General features: G+C 39.1%; 1 protein-coding gene across 1 annotated transcript in view; it reads right to left on the bottom strand.

The window, feature by feature from the left end:
• LOC122401686 (cadherin-99C) overlaps positions 1-21797 on the bottom strand; it is a 153349-nt gene that overhangs the window by 36336 nt on the left and 95216 nt on the right. Inside the window, exons 2-4 of the mRNA XM_043403972.1 lie at positions 15813-15888; positions 5666-5731; positions 3981-4159 (exon numbers count right to left, since the gene is read on the bottom strand). Of these exons, the coding sequence (XP_043259907.1) occupies positions 3981-4159; positions 5666-5731; positions 15813-15888 (321 nt within the window). The remainder of the gene's footprint in view (positions 1-3980; positions 4160-5665; positions 5732-15812; positions 15889-21797) is intronic.

Genomic DNA, 21797 nt, shown 5'->3' with positions numbered 1-21797 from the left:
CAGTTCGAGCATGGAACTCGTTCTAATTAATTATCAGCCCAGCCATGTCAGTGTTATGAGGTAGTAGAGTCTGAATATCAGACCCTGGAACGGTAAAGCGATGGAGGAGTAATTCAAACTGTTACGGTTCGCAAACCTGGAGACAGGTGCTCACAAACCGTTAAACGCTAGCTCATCAGCCCGGCTGTATCGCTCAGCGAGCACAAGCATTCAAATTATTTTTCTACTAATGAGCCAGGGATGCTGACGATGTTACTGCGTTCGAGATTTGTTGAAACACAACGGTAGTACTCGAACCGTTCTGTAATTAAGACTGGGACATTCTTTGTCAGATGTCTTTACACAACAACCAATTACCTATTATATTTTAACAACTAGCAACTTAGTCTCTAATGAAGTGTACTTTCAACTACGTTGCCAATCTGTCTTCGAACGTGTATAGTGTATAGTCCGGGCCACAATATAGCGAGGTCGTAAACTAAACTCTTAAGGGTTGGAACCAACTACTGCTGCGGCACTTAGGGCCGTACATGACATCTTGCTTGAGGGTGTCGTTTTGTGTCCGTAACTGCACTACCTTTTTTCATTGTCTACATGCATATATTATAAGCAGGTAAATCAAGGTATTAAAGAGTTGAAAATGGCTTTCTAAAAATGGCGACACTATATAAAACATTTCTTCGTACGGCCCTGACTATGGTCTAAGGCCCTTAGATGCTCGTATTTCTGTCAATTCACTTGTTTCGGGAGCTGAAACCTGTAAACTTTGACACCTACTCGAGTTTACGACCTCGCTATATTGTAGCCCGGGCTATACCGTAAGAAACGACAAGAATAAAGCGACTCTACGTACGAAAATCAATCGAACACGTAGAGTTTGTACGGTGCTCCATTTTATAGAAAATTGATGTCGATGAATTAATGAATTTTTTTTTAAAGTTATAATTAAATAGAGAAAAATAGGACCTCTGAAAATGAATTGTTACGTAATTAATAGATAGACGCGATATAGATAAGATGCGATCACGCATATTTTAGTAACTCGATCACGTGCCCCAAACAAGTTTGAAGATTAATTATCTCGTAAACGAGTCCGCGTACGGAAACATTTCTACGTTTTCGATTTACTTTTACATGCAATCGCTTTCTTTTTCATTGTACCGTTCATCGCGGGACGTCTTATATAAATTATTTTTCCTGATTAGAACGTACGACATTCCCCGCGATGGGGAGGATCGTTTTTCAGAAATGTTTCGATTTCCGTCGCGACAAATCCTGTACTCGATGACTCGTGTATCGTATAATCAAGTTGAGTTGTAAAATACAGAAAGCAGAAGTTCTGGCCGCGGATAACTTCCTATGAGAAAACAGAGCAAGAAAAGCAGTCTAACAGAATTCCTCGCCAACGGTCTACAAGCATTCCACAGTCAGAAACATTAATCCGCGTCTATATAACAATCGAAAGAAGTAAAGCAGTCTAGAATGAAGTATCGCGGCGAATAACGGCTCCCTTTAACTTTATTTCAACGAGTCTCGACCGTATTAATTTATGTTCGAATGCGTAGACACGCTTCAAATAACAATCGAAGCAATCACCTGCTGTGATGCAAACATAGTGAACTGTTTCCTTTAATAAATTCACTATCGTTTGACTCTCACGTGGGTCTGTACGTGTTCTCACGTACGGGTCGACTGTGATTTTCAAAGAGCTTGAATCAATTGAAAATTGTCACTTTTGGTGAAACTAGATACACCGTTAGAACGTTGAAAAATATTAGGAAATGTTCATGGAAAGGAAAATAATTTTCGTGTATCGAAATAGTGACCATGTTAATGTTACTTTGAGTTTATGAATATTACAACTTACAGCGTTAATAAACTATAGAGATGAAATATAAGAAAGTGAAAGAGAGAGGTAGAGGGAAAGGTCGTGGGTTTACTGGTGAAGTCCTCATCGAAGATACTTAGCAGATTCTGCACAAGAAACCGGAAGATTTAGTGCCTTTTTTCTTGTATTCTGCTTATATACGTGCTTAGGAAGTTCTGGGTATCGATGAGATCAAAATTATTGCAGTTGGTTTATTCAGAATCGCGTTAGACTCGTTAAATAGAGGCTGACAGATTGTCAAAGCAAATGAAATTTCATGAAATAATCAATGTTAGTAATGCCAAAAACATTTAATAGAATTGTCATTTACTAGAATTTGCTTATTACTTATACTATTTTAATTAATAGTCTAGAAACGCGTATTGAAAGTACTCAAACTTTACATGCGTGCAGTTTGGAAGTCAGTTGTGTTTTCTCCATAATCGAGCCATCATCAGAAGCGGGGAAGCTTCCCCTTTAAAATGGCTTTTGGTTTTCGTCGATCCGACTTTCCGTTTTCGAGATATCGTCGTGTAAAGAGAAGTGTAATTTTTTAATTTCTACTAGCTCTGTCTCCGTCTAACGCGTTGAGCCTCTTTCTCGCTCCCGCAGTATCCGTCTTGCAATAATCGAACGGTGCATATAAAATATACTTAAACTTTACATGCGTGCATCTCCGAAACCACGCGTGATGTATCCATTATCGAGCCATCATCAGAAGCGGGGAAGCTTCCCCTTTAAAATGGCTTTTGGTTTTCGTCGATCCGACTTTCCGTTTTCGAGATATCGCAATTTATGTAAAAGGATATTTTTCTTAATTTGACTATCTCTGTCTCCGTTTGACGCGTCGCGTCGTACTTCTTTGTCGCACGTGAGTCGAGACAGTCGTGACGCGGAAGTCGTAGTATTTCCAAGAATTTACTACGCACTGTTTACTATTGTCACGCGCGCGAGTTCATTGATCTCAATGAAACGTAAACAAACGCTTCGGATCCTTATATCTCCGGAACTAGCCACCGCATCGTCTTGAAACTAAAATCGCTATATCTCCGGAACTAATAAAGCTATCGACTGGTACGAACGCTCATTTTAAAGGGCATTTCATCAATTACTATAATTTATGTTGTTTTCTATATTTATTTTGATATTTACTTTGACACTATATACCTAAAGAAGTTTCAGCAATTCCTATTAATCATACGACTGGTTTGCGATAAAACTCGATTATAAATTGTTCACTTAATTGAAAATGAATTTAAATTTGTAGAGGATGTTTGCGCAATTACAATCCCCGTTGTACGTATATACCAGCTATTATGTAAGAATAAAAACACGATTTGGGATCACGTTTTGATTAAAATTTTATCATTCGTATAAATTTTAAAGAGAATTAAATTTTTGTATCAATTGATGTATTAACAAATTTATGGTCATAATCTCGACGTGACTATGCTTTTGTCCAACACTGTACGGAGTAAAAGCAAAATGCCTAAAGCCTGAAGACTCAGTGCGTCATCAACGACTACGACGAAAGTTATTTTTCTCCATTCGACCCTCTCGAATATCCACAGGAGCCACCGTCCGTCTCGACAGCTGAAGGGCAAGTGTCTGAATCGCATTTGCGTTTGTTTGCAGAACCACGACGCCCACAGAGACCCTTATTGCGTGGCGTGCAGCGATGCTTCGCGATACTGCATTTTCGAGTCTGCAAACTTAGGGTTTCTAAATAAAAGAAAGTAACCCGCGTCTCGAAGCGAATATATAATTTCCATATAAATAACTATACAATCTTTGTTACTAAGAAGCGTCTCTTATTTTTGTTTGCGTTCTAGCCTTCCAAGAATACAATTTTATTCTTAAGAAATTCGTTTCTCTGTTTGTTTTATTTCTGTATTCTTACTAACAGTATTCAAATCGATGAAATATACTCGATTTCCTCGAGACAAACACCGCGATTCACGACATGCGAACCACCATTGACGTTTTAAGCAAACACAGAGCTACCGTTAATGGATTGGGCAAATTTAATTTCACACAGCTGCGTTCCTCGACTACGAACCAATCTGCTTAATGCTGCGTCACAGATTTCAATGTCAAGCGTAATTGCCCTTACCTGAAAAACGACGTGAGAAAGATTTTCGGCGTCCCTGTCTAATGGTTCCAGAAGCTGCAGTTTCTTGCCGTTCAGTTTGAAACGTGGCTGCCTTCCAGGAAAAATCAGCTCCAGCATGGTCTCGTTGTATGGATCGCCAGATACCGGAAGTTCCTCCGGTACGGTCTTCTGATCGATCGCTGTAAAAATAAAATAATATTTTCGACGGGTCAAATTTTTACCTAGAACGAAAGTAAAATAATACGTTTCCATTAAATATAATATTAAATTTACTTAAAAAGATTTATGAAAAAAGACGTTTTTTATTGTACGTATATTAAGTTTCAGCGTGGTTTCGCGAATGCATTTTCAACGAATGTGAGATTACACGAATACAGAGTGCTTAACGCTATATTTCAAGGGGAAGAAAATCGATTTCAGCCACTTGGATAAGGTCTTTCATTAACCCCTTTACTGGAAACCAATTTAACCTGGTATTTTCTAATAATACTGCCAGGCTGTTTTCTGCGAAAACACTGAAAGTAAAATTACACTAAATTTACTAGTATCGTGTCCTATATTTATTCGCCGCCGGATCCTAAGAATTAAAATAATAGCAAACCGGGCGAGACCAGTTTTAAAAAGTTTTTAAACGAAGTATCTCGCAAAGAGTTCAAAAAGTGACGTTGAGCTTACTTTCTTCTCGCCAACGAGAACGGAAACGTTGCAGATGGTAATGCTAGGTGACTCGTGCAATGGACTGATGTAAAATGAATGCGAAATAAATACACGCAATGCTTAAGTGATGCAACAAACAGCTAAATAAAAGACTAAAATTTCACTTTATCGCGGACGTGGCAATTAACGTTTAGCTACACGAACCGAAGTTACGAACGTGGTCGTTCATTGGAGGAGGTTCAGCTGGCAAAGGACGTAATTATAGAGGCTAATCGAGTGCAACATCGTTTATCAAGATAGCACGTCTAGAGTATGACGAGGAACGTATTCGAAGGTAAGATCTTTTTCAGATGGATAATAGTGGATTCGTTTTGCACTATTATCGTTCGTTATACTCGCGAATAATGCACCATACCCGTGAAGTTGAATCGTTAGGGAAGAAGTTAACCGGTAGAACGAAGAAACGCAAGCGTGCTTATTTTAAATTATTAGATTCAGTAAGAGTGTATGAAGTTACTTCCTGATGGTTGCCTCGCTGTCCTCGCTTCGGTTAATTAATGTTATCTTTACAAACCAAACGCGATCTCGAGCGATACCTCATTAATGCCATCAAACGTTTACTAATTACGCCGCATCGACTCGTTCGCATTCTTTCCGCATAATTTCCCAGAAACTATATTATATAAAATCGACAAGGGTGAACGACCCCGTCAATTTCTCTTATCGATCGACCTGATTTCACGGTGCTAGCAATTTTATTGGTAACGTTAAAATTAACAAATATTTACTATTAATTATTATTTCATTAGTTAGGTGAATTTATTCTTAAAATGTAGTAATTTCTGAAATGTTAGACCGAACGTGGTGTCAAGACAATTTTTCTGAATTATAAACCAATCTATTATCAACAGAATCGCTTAAATTATTCATTAGACGCAAGTAAGAGAAAATGAGGTATTAATTGGCAAAGATTAACGACGCTGACCTGCCCGATGTAAAGCATAAATTGAATTAACGCATCTACTCACCATTCCCTCTGCTCTCCTCGATATCAAGAATAATGTTGGACTGACCCGACTCCACCTCGCACAGGCCTGTAACAAATTAACAAAAGCCTCGTGTCAGATTAATATCCTTCATAAATTACACTTTACTATCTTCGCTGGGTTATTGCTCAGTTTTATAGTACCACAATGTTACGTATTGTGTATAAAAGTCTTTGTAGAGCGTTCTTTTCTCATCCTATATACAGGTAAATAGATCCTAACGAGCCATGGGATATGATAGGTCAGTTACCTACGCTGAGCTATACTTTCCATAGTAACGAACTGTAATTACCCAGGCTGTGTCTCGCTGACATTTGGCAACACACCGAATAAATGACTTTGATATTTCGCCCAATCGCTTTAGTCGAGACATAATACTTGTCTATGAAATACTATCGGTCGAATGTAAAATTTCTCTCTGATTACAACGCTGACGATAGAAAGGTTATGGCTAAGTTCCTTTATAATTTAAATCAAATGATTTTGTTTCTATTGATATCAGGATCAGGATAGCGATGTGGCGTTTTAATAAAATCGACACACGATGGACTTTCTAAAATCTTATCTGTGTTCACGGCAAAAGCCAATACAGTTCTGTACCCTGACAGAACCAGGGTCGTGAGGATACCCTTGACAGTACAGCCCTTCTTTTTCCAAGTGTCCTGACCGATCCTCCTTTAAGAGGGGGAAACGCGCCAAGGAGAATTTAATCTACGTTTCTAACACCTCCGTTGATTTTGTAATGATTTAAAAATTTAAATATTTTGCTCACTCATTCTTCTCATCCCTTACTTGAACAAACAATTTATTACGTAGATCATCGATATTAATAGAGTGTACGTAGACTTTGTTACTGGCTATAGTTATACGTGTAAAATCATAACAGATACCTTGATGGTATTTTAATGAAAAATAAAATACGAACAAAGCTCAAACATACGCGTCATATAAAATAAAATGTCTGCCCCCATTCGTTCTTAGAATAAATCGTCTTATCGTCCCTGATCCCAAGGGATTTCGATTTATAAATTCGTCGTAAAAACTTTCTTATAGTCGCCATCACAGGTGCAAGAAGCCCGCCCGACCGGAAACGTGAGTCAGCGGCGCAAAACGTCCGCTTTGGTGAAAGAGATTATGGGATTAGTGCGTCCCGTAGCCGTACGAGAGACACTTTACACTAAGCGCCAGCTGTTGAAAGGCTTCGCCAGCTCACTATTATTCTATTTTTATCGTAGCTCAACAATCGTGCAAATTAAACGAAATCCATCCTTAATTGTAATCTAATGCTCTCGTTAAAATTTCATGCTGGATGCGTTTACACAAACTTCACAACAAACGATCGTAACAATTTGATTTTACAATCAAACTCTCGCGTGTAATATACTGCTTCGAACCATTGTCGGATCATGTTACTCGAAAGGTATCAGGTTGAAAAGGTACCGTACCTTTAATTAAATACAATTTTGATCAAAGAAACTGGCGAATTCTTACTAGTATTTACAAAGCAAAATCGCAGGAAAGCCGGATATTTTTAAACAAAAATCCAAGTGTCGCGCGATACATACAACAATCCCATACAGGATAAAAATGCAGAAACATGAAATGAACGACTGAAAATGGCGTATAATATTTCACACGCATACATATTGCGGAGAGAAAGGAAGAACAGTCCCGGATTAAGGGGAATGTGGTACTATGAAAAAGTAGAATGTGAAGAGCGTCAAGTAATACTGCCTTATGAAGGTTGGCCATAACGTCTGACCCAATACGACTCGCACGGAAGGTCTTTTCTTCTCCGCAGATTATTACAAACACAAGCATACCAACGTAATAATCGAGAATAGAACCATACTAGAACAAAAGTATTTGTTTCGATAAAACTTTATTTAGACAGTGCCTTATTCGTTACTTAGAAATTTGCGTTCCACTCTGTTATTTATCGAGTCCCAGGCTCTCGAATTTCATATGTAAGCTTTGAGAAATCAGACTAAATTTTAGCATTAAAACGCCAAAGTTTATACAGGGAATTCGGCCATCCCTGGGGAAAATTTTAATAGGAGATTCTGGAGGCCAAAATAAGACGAAAATCAAGAGTACCAATTTGCTGATGGAGGCTTTGTTAAAAAGTTATTAACGTTTAAAGTTCCGCCCGTACTGAATTTTTTTCTCGAAATTGCGCAGGATTTCGGGGGTATGTCTATTCACCAAAAATGATTCTAATTGACCCCTGCAACCGAAAATAATTTTTCCAAAACGATTTGAAATTTTTGAATTTAATTGTTAATAACTTTTTAACGAAGCCTCCAGCAACAAATTGGTATTCTTGATTTTCGTTTTATTTTGGTCTCTAGAATCCCCCATTAAAATTTTTGCCAGAGGTGGCCGAACACCCTGTATATTACCAAAGATGACGTACCAATGAAATATTCCATTATCGTTTATTTTAGAAGTTTATGTTTGAATAAGTATTTATCCAGTCTCAGGCTCTCAAATTTCATATGTAAGCTTTGAGAAAATTTTAGCATTAAAACGTCAAAGTTTATATATTACCAAAGAAGAAATATTTTATTATCATTTATTTTAGAAGTTTATGCCTGAATAAGAGCTGTCCGCATTAACAGAAATCTAGGATAGGTGCACAAAGTACATACAAAAATAAGTGGAAATGGCGAGTAATTATCAGACATTCAAATTTAATTATCTCGAAAACGAACCATCGTACGAAAAAATTTTGTTCGACATTTTTGATACACTATAGCTTGTAGAATCGATTCTTACCCGGTTGTATTTAATTAAAATTGTTCTTACTATGAAAGAAACGTAAGAGAAAACTAAAATATTGTATACTTCGTTTAAAGTTTGGAGAGCAATGGAAGCTCAAGATGAGTTGAATCGTATTAAAGAAAATAATCTTGTTTCCTTGTATTAACCACACTGCAAACTCAAGATTATAATCTAATTTATATGAAACTTTTGGAACCCGTTAACTTTCGCGGAAGGTAAGACGAGATACATCAATGTGCAAACGAACGGTGACCGGATACCCCTTTATCGCGTCCTGCGAAGCTTCCTTAATAATTTACGCGAACGTATTCCGCAACCCCGCGTTATACGAGTGCTCTCGCCTGACACAGAAGGGTCGCGGGGTCTCCAGCCGTGGAAAACACAAAAGCCACGTCGCCTCGAAACGAACGCGTGCCTCTCGGATGCGATCCTTCTCGGTAAAGGTTAACGCTGAACGCTAATGGCCGCCCGGTAAACGAAGATGCACCGTCCCTCTCGAACGAAACGTATTCTTGGCAAGACGCTGGATGACATTTGCCTTCTCCGTACGGTTTACCTACTTCGCGCGACTCCCGTATCCGGATCGCATCTTTAATGGACAATTCTTTAATGGCGGCGAACGAAAACGTGCAGGTACTCTCTTTGAAACGAACAACACGCCGCTAGACGGCACGAAAGTTGTAAGGTTGCGAGTGAACGATGATACTCGAATGTTGGAAACGGCCTATCGGACGATCGAGGGAATACTTAACCTCCAACGACTTTCGCCTATCCTTTTTCGACGAGGCTCGCTCGACTCGGCGTTTCCAAAGCGCTCGATTGTGCGCCAGCACTGGCCACTACGATTCTAATTGATTACGCAATCGATCGCTTACACATTGCAAATACAGATTTCCATCCATCGAAATTGGACTCTGAAGTATTTCGATTTATTCGGCTTATTTAGGGGGTAAAATCACCCTCTTTGTATCATGGCTAACGCTAGGGTGAGTTTGTCCAGGTCATCGACTATGAAATATATTGCTATTAAATTGTAAGAAATTTACTTGTGTTTAAACCGGGGAAGATATTGTTTAGACAAAGATGTAGAATGTAGATAGGAATCGAGAGAGTTCAACTTCGACAGCAGAAAGTCACTCTGCATCGAACTCTGGTCGAGAGTAATCACTTATAGCTTTTACGTTCACGTTTTTATATTCTTTTTATGTTCTGTTATGTTAAATAGTTATAGTAATATTAAATAATATAGTTTATATAGTTATGTTTTACTACCTCACGCCTGTGACCATTCCTGACATCCTTACAAATCACCCTCTTTGTGTCATTGTTAACGCTAGGGTGAGTTTGTCCAGGTCATCGACTATGAGATATATGTATTCCTGTTAAATTGAATTAAAAATTTGTTCTTTGCACCAAACGTTCTATCGATAGAAACGACTTCGACGCGGTAAACGCAAGTAGCGGCGTTCCTAAATAAGCGACGTGCACCGATAGTGGAACGTCTCCACAAATTCTGCCCGAAGAAAGGTGAGCTACCTGGTCGAACTCTGGCAGTTTCTTGGAAAGCGACTGCATTAGAAAGCGCATACTGCGGGAGCAAGCGTGTCGATCGCGACCCATATTTCTCGCCTCGCGGACGGATTCGTGCGACGTCGTTAAGGGAGAAACCGAATTTACGAAGCGACCCCGAAGCCGCCGCCATTGTTCGCGGAAAAATGTTCGCAGTTCATAATATCCCGATGACTTATCGAACGGGTTCCCTCCGGTACGCGGGGCGTCACTTTTACGACTGTATCGATTTTATACGCCTGGCGTTCGATGTTCGCGAACGCTGTGTGTCTACGAGCGAGCATCGAGATCCGTGAGATCGGTACGAGGGCCGTAGGAACGCGATGAACGACTGTGTGCAGTCGGCTGCAAAGTACGCGCGAGAGACTGACGTATAGATGGGCTTCTTAAAACGGATAAAATGTACACTCCGTCGCAATTATTTCACCCCGGACGGATAGGAAATATGGCCGTGCTCGACGACGCGCGCTTCGAACAAGGGCTTCGACTACTGTCCGACGTCGATACTAAAGTGCAACGGAACTGGTTCGACCCGATCGCGCTTCGTTTAACCCGTTACGGTCCTACGTCGAGCACTGGACTTCACGTCGCGTTTCGTTTCAACCGATTCTGCGACTCCATAAAGAATTTATATCGTTGCATCCACCTTATCGTCATTTTTCAGGCAGTATTTTTAATCAAAACGAGATTCGACTGATTCACGTTTATATTACATCGATGGTTGAAGTCAAGATTGTCGACAACGTTTAGATAAAAGATTGAATGTAAAAGAAATATATTATTGCTCGCATTCATTTTTCAGCCAGTATTTGTAACCTGAACGAGATTTGGTCATTTGAAGATAAATGGTGTTACTACGAAGCCGATAGTGCCAGTATCGCACCCAAAAAAAAATAGAAAATAGAAATAGAGATTTGGTCGATTCATGTTTATATTACATCGATGGTTGCAGTGAAGACTGTCGACAACGTTTAGATAAAAATATGAATGTAAAAGAAATATATTTTCGCATTAAAGTCGTTTCGATATTTTGAAATTGACGAGGATAAAATTCGTAATTTAATAGAAGGCAAAGAAAATTTGTTTGTTCAGGGGATTTCTGAAATTTTAAATATATTAACATCAAGAATTCATAAAAAGAAATAGATATTATATCAGAGCTCGAAGTTTGAGATCACTGGCTTACGGAACGAAATTTTCTCGATCGTGCTTCGAGCCTGATTGCACGAATATTCTTGTTAGCATATAATAAAACTGAACCTTGTAAGAAATAAAATACAGCGGTCTCCAAGTTTATTAGTGGGTAAACGATTTGAAAATGTCAATGTTTTAATAAAAAGCGTTGAACTACACTTTAATAAAAAATCAAACAAGCGACGATACTTTGCCAAAGGAAAGGGAGTTGTCGAACGAGAATAGGTGTACTATTTTTCATAAAATTCCATTACATGTTTAAAGTGTTGTTTTAAGTTGTAGTACGAAACGAACATACGGAACGAGCTAATATATTATTGTGAAATACGAAAACTGTCCAGCAAAGGGTTGAAAGTGAGAAACTCGTGACCAAAGGGGAAGCTCGCAGGTGTTCCCTTGTGGCGATGGAAATTTTTTTTCAGACATTTAAGAGGTGATAACAAAGTTTCAAAGTTTCTTGGCACGACTGGTCCCCAACTTCGTTGCTTTATCGCAAAAATTTTTCTCTTGAATACATTGCGGTGAAACTTGTTACTTGAAGGTCTCCGGGGTCGCTAATTACAAATCCGGGGTTGAAAATATGAAATTCTAAATTAGGTGTACCTTAAAGCTACGTGTAAAGTTGCGTGCCAAGTTTTAATAAGATACGTTCAGAAGAAATAATTTTATACGTACTTATTTGGTATACTGTACTCGCCATTTTGAATTTGGTATCTTTAATTTTGTATTAGCGAATCTGATTAATCTTTAATATTCAATTTGTTTTGATTTTCCTTTATAGATTCTTATTTGATATTTTGTGTAAATTCGTGGACTAAAAATAACAGTTAAAATTACGTTTTATTACATTTGGAAATGAGGCCGAGCAAGATATTTAGGATGCTGATTTTTCTTCAAAATATTTTTTTTCCAATATTCTAAGAGTACTCGTTATTGGTACTACCCAAGTATATTTGTCACATTTGGAATGTTCTCAAATATTTCACACTTTCAATATGCCTCGCCTCCTCTCGCGAGCTAGTTCCCTTCCCCCACCTCCCGCCACTCGACCTATTCTTGGGTTGTTGACACGCCTGGAGGGTTTCCCGTCATTTTATTCCAAATATTATACACCTCGAGCCATGTAACTCTACCACGATCGCTCTTCCTTCAGTTCAAAATTCTAATTTTCCAATATTCAAAAAATGGAAAATCTGTATCTATTGTTTGAAAAAAAAAATAATAAAATGATTGAAGCGCAGCGCCTTCCCACTATAAGATTTATGGCCCATCTATCCCAGTGGAAGAAAACATCGGGAAATCCACGGTAAACTGACTCTTCGATCAAATAACCTCCGAGTGTGAAATTTGAAAACGTCCATTATCTACGTGCAGCTGAAATTATAGTAAGAACGGTTCGAAAGATGGATTTAAACTGTTACGTGACTTTTGGCCGCAGGCATCGCTGGGCTCGACCGTGACGCGTGTCAATCTTGGATTCGAATCGGTGGATTGCGTCAGGTAAACGCGCGTAATTTCAAGTAATCGGTTTTGCGTGGTCGTCGATCGGTGCACGGGCATTAAACGCGACCGGACGTTTCTAGCTTTGGGCTCGTTCGATCGTTGTTTGCGTTCTGAGTTTCGACGATTCCCCGTGGCTATGCACACGAGGCGGTACACGTATCCGGAAATCGGTGCTGATGGCAGCGCAACGGTTTCCACGGTAGCGCGCTCGACGCGGAAAGGGACTAAACGTTACCAACCCTGCTACGTTTTCAGCCTCGATTCCCACGATATCCAGGCTTGACCATTTAGAGAGAGTTATGCGCCCGGCTGCAACAGTTGTCGGCACACGGCCAGATTTCCCTCTCCTTTTACCCAATTACCGTATGTTCGTAGCTCTACCCCATCCGAAATAACACTACCAGCGACCCATCGAGTCTCACCTCTACGCTTATCTCGGGCCACCTAAACACTGCCTTCCGGGTCTTTTCGCGCCAAACTACTGGATTTATATTAAACCTAATAATACCGTGATCTAGGCAATTACTACTTGCTCGAGCGTCTGTACGTTTGGTCGCTACTATCGCGGTGTCTTGAAACGCTTACCGCTATCTGCTCTGTCGTTCCTATTATTTCCATTTTTACGTACAGTTAATACAGTTAAACGATCGTTTCGATAAAGACGAAATAATCTTGTACTACCATGGCATTTACGCTATCAGATTTTTGTTATTAGGGTCAGTTGCCCTAATAACGTTACTAATTTGGAACATCGCGATATTAAAGATTACAATTGTCATTCGTTGCAACTAGCGTGCATATGCATGAATTCCAAAGCAATGTTCGTAAAAGAATATTGAGGAAATACCGTAGTCCGAGTTTTTGCAAGGTGATCTTTGACCTAATAATGTACATAATAAGGTAATCAGCTTTGAGTTAGGTCGATTATTTTTTCAAATATGGTCAAGTTTTCGCAACAATTATCGATATTATGAATTTCTATCTCGTAAACGTAATATTTCTAAAAACTCATTCAATATATTATGCTGTTCCATATTACGAGCACTATGAGCCTAATATGGAAAATGAGGATCTCAGTAAAAAAAGTAAATATTTCCTAAACCGTTATTATATTTTAAATTTGACTGTTACCAGTCAAAAGGGCATAATATTTAAATTTTTATAAAAGTTCTGCAAGCAAGTGAAACTTGTGTATACAAAGAAGTATTCCATATTAGGACAACTGACCCTATCAGACTGGGGATGTTTATGCAAATTCATACTTTTATTAATAGAATTAATCAAATTTCCCATAAATGCACAAACATCCACAGTCCAGTTACTATTCATTGATTCGTTGGATTTTCAAAGTACAAATACGAGTTTCATTTTACCGGAATTGCTACCACTTTTGAATTACGTTCCGATTAATGCCTGTTGGGTATTTTACTATTATATTCGTCGATTCCGCCATCCCCCGGAAGCAAACACGATTAAACTGACAGAATCTAGTAAGTTAAATGGGAATACGAAATAATTAGCATCAATATAGGGTAATAGATGCAACGTATAACGTTGCGAACGGACGCTGGTCGATCCTTTATCGCGATCTACCGCTGCTCTCATGATTAATTAATATCGTAAAGACTGGTTGTAACAGACTGTGCTGTAGTGATGGATAGAACATCGTGTAATGATGTTGTGCCGTAAAACGAGAGTTGTATAACAGACTCGACGTATTTACATAACAACAAACACAAATGTTACGACACGAGTGCGCTATGACTGTATTTGTGCATCAAAGCCATCGCAGTAACTAATAGATCCCCTGATTTGTTACTACACGCGGAAGGAAGGGAAATAAATAGTATCCGGCATGATCGATCGTACCTAACAAATACTAAAATTTCATACACACTATCAACTAGTTTCCAGATTTGTCTCTTTTCTTAACACTTTCACGTCCGGTGACACCAACGTGGTACCCTTTTGAAAATCCTAATTTTTTTTTCAATAACTTCGATAAATCACATTTATTTATACGTATAAAGAAGCTAAGTTTATTATGTCGTAACGAATTTTGTGTTTTATATTTGTACATTTTAATGAACAAGTTTGCAAAACGTGTAGGCAACAGAGAAGGAAATTGTTCTGAACCGTGTGTACGTGAAAGTATTAAAAATAACGAAAATTATCGTCAGCTTAGATAATTCAAATTTTATTCGAGATCCGTAAACCATTAGTAAATCACCTACATAAACATACAGGATTTTCTATCAGCCATCGCGGAGATTATACCGTTCCTAATTGGGAACGCCTGTCACAAATGGGTTAATCGTCGTGCATCTGCGGCGAACGCCGTTCTCCAGCTCTCAGAGATTAAGTTCGCAGGTAGAATAGCGTAAAAATAGGAACGAGACGGTTATTTATTCGGTCGACGTTGCTGGAACATAGAAAATGTACGAAAGGAGCGATATCTTCGCGCGTGCCGTCAATCCTAAGACGTTGAACGGAATCGATGATAAACCGCCGGTGAGCATCCCGCCTGACGTAAGTAATTGGCAATCAGGTAAGACAGATTTATGCGTGCATCGATTCTTCCAACGTTCACGTTCGAGGAATATTTCTATTCCTTCGTTTTCGTTCGTTTATTCAGTTTTTCGTTAGTCCTACCCTCCCCGGAAAGATCGAGGAGTATCCACGGTTCCATGTATTTCGAATTAATTAACGCGATTCCGAGCGTGACCGCTTCGATAAAATATTACTGTTTAAGAAACTCTTCAACGTAATATTTATCGACGCTTAAACCGTACGAATTTACGAGAGAAGCGTGAAATTACTTTCGATGTTTCATCAAATATTTGCACCGCCCGTTCGTGCTCGTTCTGACGGTACCTTGAAAATATAGAGACGAAGAAAATGCTTTCCACGGAGATAGAATTGAAAAGCCTCTTATAGAGATAGCTTACGAAGCTTTTCCTTTCTCCTCGCGAGGATATTCCCTGGATCTAATGAACCGGAAACGTAAAATCTGCAGTTATGGTAAAGCGAGTCGATATTAAAGATTGCACGTAGGCTTTTAGTTTGAAATGTTACTCACCAGCTTTCGAGACAACGCCACGAAGATGCGAAGACACGCATAGCAAGCACCAAAGCCACGCGACAGTTATCCTTGCCTGTAAAGAAAAATTAAACGTTAACGAATCTATCGTCGGTGCGATCCAATCGTCGTCAGCGATTATTTTAATGTCTAAATTGCATCGTTTGCGATTACGTTATCTCAAAGTCTCCGGAGCAGCACGGGGCGATCGTAAAGCGGCCTATATAGTGTAAAGAACCTTGATTAAAAATATACATAATTAGTCGCGACTGGCTAGACGCGTACGGCAAAGTTTATAGCGTAATCATCATATGCATAAGCCGTGTAATGAATATTGCTCAAAATGATTTCGTAGTTGTTCGAACTGCCCTACATCAGGCGCAATACTGAAACGTCGTTAAGAGCTTAAACTTTACGACCTCCGGTTGTATATGTATATTTCGTCGTAGAACTTCTCGCTCGAAGAAATCAAAATGCAGCAAAAAACAGGTCCCAGCCAGTGAAAGTCGTGTCCCGGCTGGAAATACGAGATGACCGCAAAATTCAGCCGCGAATCGTACGATCGAATGGATCCCAAACGCGCCTCGCCATTGTTCTCGAAATATTTCCCCGACGAAATTCAACGCTGGCAATTTTAACGAAACTCGCGAAATATCGATACAAAGATTCGAATGTAAGTTTTAACATGATATTCAAAAATATAGCAATTACCTTTATCGAGAATCAATTTATTTTTAAATTTAAGCAACTGTAATTTCTTGTCGGTTAAATACTGATTAACATTCGAAAAATCGTGGAGACTAGTTCGTGACTCACCCTGTATAGATATTGAACAAGGTTTTTTCTTTGCTGTGGAAATTGGAATATACTATTTTTTATTTTATAGTAAAAATAAAATTTCCAGATCAATGTTTCTCAAACTGATTTGTCAATTTTCTAAGTAATTAAAATAAAAAGGATTCTATTTTTTTGTTATTTTTCGCCTAGAAATATATCGAACAAAATAATTATGTGAAATTTCTGAGAGTTTTCTGACAGTTTCGTGCCTCAGCGTGTTTACGCGTCTGTTAATATGGCATTACACGATTAAAATAAAAGATAGAAAAATCAATGAATTTTTTAGTAAGAAGTAGAGAGATTGACGATTAAATCGTGTGTTATTATCGAGCGTTACAAAAAAGCCTGGACCGGGGAAGGATGAGGAACGGGAACGACCGGTTGCCTATTGTAATTGCGGTCTCGCCCACGAATTATTCTTCCCTGGGTCCCGTAACAACGCTGTTTCGAAAGTCGTAAGTGTTTTCGCGCCGACCCGGCGAATATAGATTCTCGGCGTAGCAGGTACGACGCTCGACCATGAATACTTAACGAGGTATAACGCGAGGCACATCCTCTCTCACGTTTTCCGCGGAGAATTTCATAAGGAGCCAGGATCAATATAGCGAACTAGCGCTCGGACTATGTGGGGTCTATGCTAATGCTTGGTCGATGCGCGATATGTAATAAGACTGTGTGTACCGAACGCGAATAAAAGTACTGGACGAAGGGAAACAATGTTATCGGCACCCGGCGATCTTCGTCCGTTTATATTCGGTCCTGAGGCGTCTCTCACCTGGACGAGCGCGGTTCTCATCAGCGCGCGTAGAGCACAATGCCTCTCTTTTGCCAGGATATCGATAATGGTCAGCACTTTGCAGCCTGTCTGTCTTTTTTCACCGTCGTGTACGCACACGGGGACACGTAATTTAGATCCTGGCCACTGGTTCGCGATAATCGGTGCCTGGCAATTGATACGTTCGCTGCTCGATTAATTCGATTAATGCTACAATGTGCTCCCGTGGCTGCAAACCTTTGGATAAGTGTCCACGTAACGTCCAATGATTTCTATTGTCGCGTCGGCTCCCATGCTCGCCACCAGAGGGGTCGCGCTCTCACAAGCGCTCTCAATATCCCAGTCATCTAAGGCAGGGCCTGTTAGAAAGCCTTACTGATGAGTCTACTAGCAGCGCCACACTATATTAACGCTCGAACGTTCGGAAGCTCGCATAAAATTATATATAATTGTTTTTTTTTTACTGATTTCTGGTACTAGATTAGCATTACTATCGCTATTGATAAATTTCACTGTCACTATTACCTTCACTACCTAACAGCTCGTGAAAAACTTTATTTTATTACAATAATTACAAAACGCTATACACAATATGTTCAAGTAACGATGATCTAAATTTGAGCAGGGCCCAGAATACGACTTGGCATTTGAAGACCTCACAGAATACTGTCGAGAAATGCGTCCTCAACAAGTAAACACAACTATCGAAGAGACGAGCGCTTGCGTCTAGAGGGGGGTCTGAACAGACCCGAGTGCCGTCGTCCGAGTGTTAACTGTGTTATTGTTTTCTATATTAAGGGGCCATTCTACTTTGTAGGCACGAAAAATACATGTTTCTTTGTGATTTTTTTTTACGCACTATTAAAGACAGATTAATTCCAGGTTTTGTAGATACATTTATTATATATTTAGCTATATTTACGAATTTTTGCAACGTATAATATCTATTGATTACGCTGTTTTTGTTAATCAATAAACAACAGTTTTTACGAACAGCACTCCGACTACGTATGTGATATCTTGCGAACAAGTTATCCGAAATCCAAAAACCAATGATATTCTTAATGTAGATGAGTGTGGTTATAACATGAACTAGAATCTTTTCAAAGAAACAAAAAATGGCAAAATGACAGCTATTTTACGAAAAAATACTGAATATTTTCATATATTCGGTTGCTTTTTTGTTAATAAAAGAAGAAGCATTGCATATATCGCAATTATCCTAGTTCATGCCATTGGGAGACCAGTTCTAAAGATACTGTATAAATTTCATGTTGATATCTTGAATAGATTTTTCGTTATCACATACGCAGTGCTGAAAAATGTAGTTTCGAGAAAAACAGCTTGAAAGTTTCACGTCCAGTTGTTATACCTGCACGCGGTACATTTCAGCAAGCTATAACTTCGTTAGTTTTTCAAATTTCAATTTAATATTTGGTAGATATATATTTTCGAAACTACATACTAAAAGAAAATGAAAAAAAAAAACAAAAAAATTCGATTTTTTTAATCCCACAAAGTAGAAAGGCAACTTAAAGTTTTACGTCCAGTTATACCTGCGCGTGGTACATTACAGCAAGCTATAACTTCGTTAGTTTTTAGAATTTCAATGTAATATTTGGTAGATATATTTTCGAAACTACATATTAAATGAAAATGCAATAAAAAACAAAAAAATTCGATTTTTTAAATCCCACAAAGTAGAAAGGCCCCTTAAGTCTGTTGTTCCTCAAATTTCACCTCTGATTTCATCTCTGATCTCAAAGAACTAATTACAATTTTACACATGGATAATGTAAACTCGTGACTCGCGTTAGATGAAGTCTTCGTCAGAATCCAAGCATAAAATTGCAATTATTTCTACGTACAGTTGTCTCAATGCCGCAAGTTTTCCTCGTCAAAAGTAAACCGATACTTTCTCAGACGATCTTATTCATTATTTAAATAAAAAATATAAATTGCGTTGGTATTGACAGCATCGATCAAGTACAATGTTCGCCGTTACTCCCAACCACCGTGTTTGTAAAATGTAATTGACGCAACGAGCACGAATATCTTGCTACCGTATACGCATCCGCGGTTTACGGGCGGCGCTTCTGATAAATCATCGATAATTTGGCCCCCTTTGTTTTCACGAGCTTCTTGCGCCCGCGGAATACCTAAGTACTTAACCAGATACTTTCCACGTTTTCCGCCGACCGGCACGGCCGATAATTCGTTTCGAAGATGGAAGCTTCGAGTGCGCGCCGTAATTCTCAAGAATTACATCATTAAAATCGTTCAGGATACAGCGAAAGATTGATGAACGAGACAGACTATGATTTAGTAGCGCGTAAACACAACTGCGAGCTTGTTATTAACATCGCGATAATATGTGCAAGAACGGGATGCAAGAAGTACGCGAAACGTGGTAGAAAGTTATGGTAGATCCGAGTTTTCGACGATAAACTTTCGCTGTTTCGAATTTAAATACCGATACTTCCGTGTTATACTTGCAAACGCGTGGCCGTGAATCGCTATGCTTATTTCATAATTTATTGCTTTGTCGCGACTAGAGTTTTGAACGCAACGGTGATATATTCCCGTAATTAAAACATAACAGTCGTGCACGTTCGTTGCCTTTTAAAATATACGATTTTGCGCTGTCTGTATTATTTTTCAATTAGACGGGGAAATAATTGGAATAATGTTTGGAATAAATTTCACTGTAATGATTCGTGCGTAGGTATCGTGCGTGTCTTTGTATCTTTTTTATTTACGAAAGAGACCTCTAAATTATATTTTCAAATTTAGAGGCTCGTACGCGTGGGAGTATCTTTGGGATTTTACGTAAATATTACCTGCTTGTACAGAATATATCGTGTCTCTTAAAACTGTTCGTTCAAAAATAACAAATTTATTCAAGTTGTGTATTATCCGCGAGGCGAATAGAATTTTTCCCACGCGCAGTATAAAGGAGAAAATTCCTTGTTGAGTCGTATCGAAGAAGACTTTCGCGCAGAATGCAATAAAGAAGTTTCAGGACGATAAGAAAGTAAGTAGATTGCCGGGTTACGCAAAATTCAGAAGAGAATTTCTATCTGTATCAAAGTTTATACACTGTTTATACTTCTTACACCAACGTTCGTTTTTCAATGTCCGGAGAATGGCGAGTACGACGTTGCCTTGTGGTTTTTGTCAAAGATTACTCTTATTCCTCGACCGTAATGCAATTTGAGAATCTCTGGTGGCGGATATTTTAAAGCACTGACATAATATTATAACGATAATCCCGCGAAGAAAAATTTAAACGAGATCGTCAAAAAGATCGAAATATTGTTCGGTTTTCGTTAAATTAGCTTCTTTATCGCTATCAGTTTCACCGAATACTCCTTATTAAAGACTATACAAGCGAGGGAAGCAAGTTTCGCGACCGCTTCCGCGCGTGGGCGATGAGTTATTACCGCTTCTGACTGCCTGACGTGGAAACGTACGCATCCGCTCTCCGTCATTTAACGGACATTGAAAAATTTGACGCAAATTTCGTTCAAGATAAAAATTCCCTCGACGTGAAATAATTACGAAAACAACGAATTTGTTTCGAAAAATTGCAGCGGGAACTGGTACGATGCCGCTTCCATTAAAAACCCAGGTTACGATCTCGACGGAAGTTTCGAAATCGTTCCCACGAATATAATTATTGAAACGTTTGTTCTTAACGAAGATCTGGATGATATATGCTCGGTTGGACGTATTAAGAGTACAGAGAAATTGAATGTCACGACGTAAAATCAATTATTTTCCACGAACGAATGATCGATAATCTATCAAAGTCGCGTCTCGGTCGGTCTGATTCACAACGAGACACGCTACGAATAATTCTGCAGTCACCGCCGCGCATACTGATTGTGACAGAGGAGAGCAACGCTGTAGGTATGCACGCGATCATTTCGCGAGACTCGTCGCGACGAATTTCTTTGCAAAGGAGACGGGAAACAGCCTAACAGGAACTGCTGATAAAAACAAGATCGACCCGACGAGACGTACAAATAACGCGTTTTTTCGACGCGCGTATTCCGTTCACGAATCGTTTCGCCAAATTAGCCTGCTCGTAAGATCGTAAATCCTCTAATAAGTTGGCCACCGACGTCGACACGAATAAACGTCCACAGCAACCGCTTTCTAATCGACCGTCTCGACGTCCATTAATTTATCGATCGACAAATTAAAACCGCGTTCAACATGCTCGACGGGGAAAAAATCGAACGTTCGCCGGATTATTTGGCAGCCGATGATCGATAAGCGTTTCGCGTACGCTCTCACAGAAACGTATCGAACGCGAACAAACGATTTTTACAACGACGGTCACGAAAGTCCGGTTGTACGATTTTCGA

The sequence above is a fragment of the Colletes gigas genome, unplaced genomic scaffold (genome assembly GCF_013123115.1).
Source record: "Colletes gigas isolate AHSC1104 unplaced genomic scaffold, ASM1312311v1 Colletes_gigas_Sc00027, whole genome shotgun sequence".
Classification (NCBI taxonomy): Eukaryota; Metazoa; Arthropoda; class Insecta; order Hymenoptera; family Colletidae; genus Colletes; species Colletes gigas.
The sequence above is the reverse complement of the archived record's forward strand: the minus strand, read 5'-3'. Positions and strand labels throughout refer to the sequence as shown.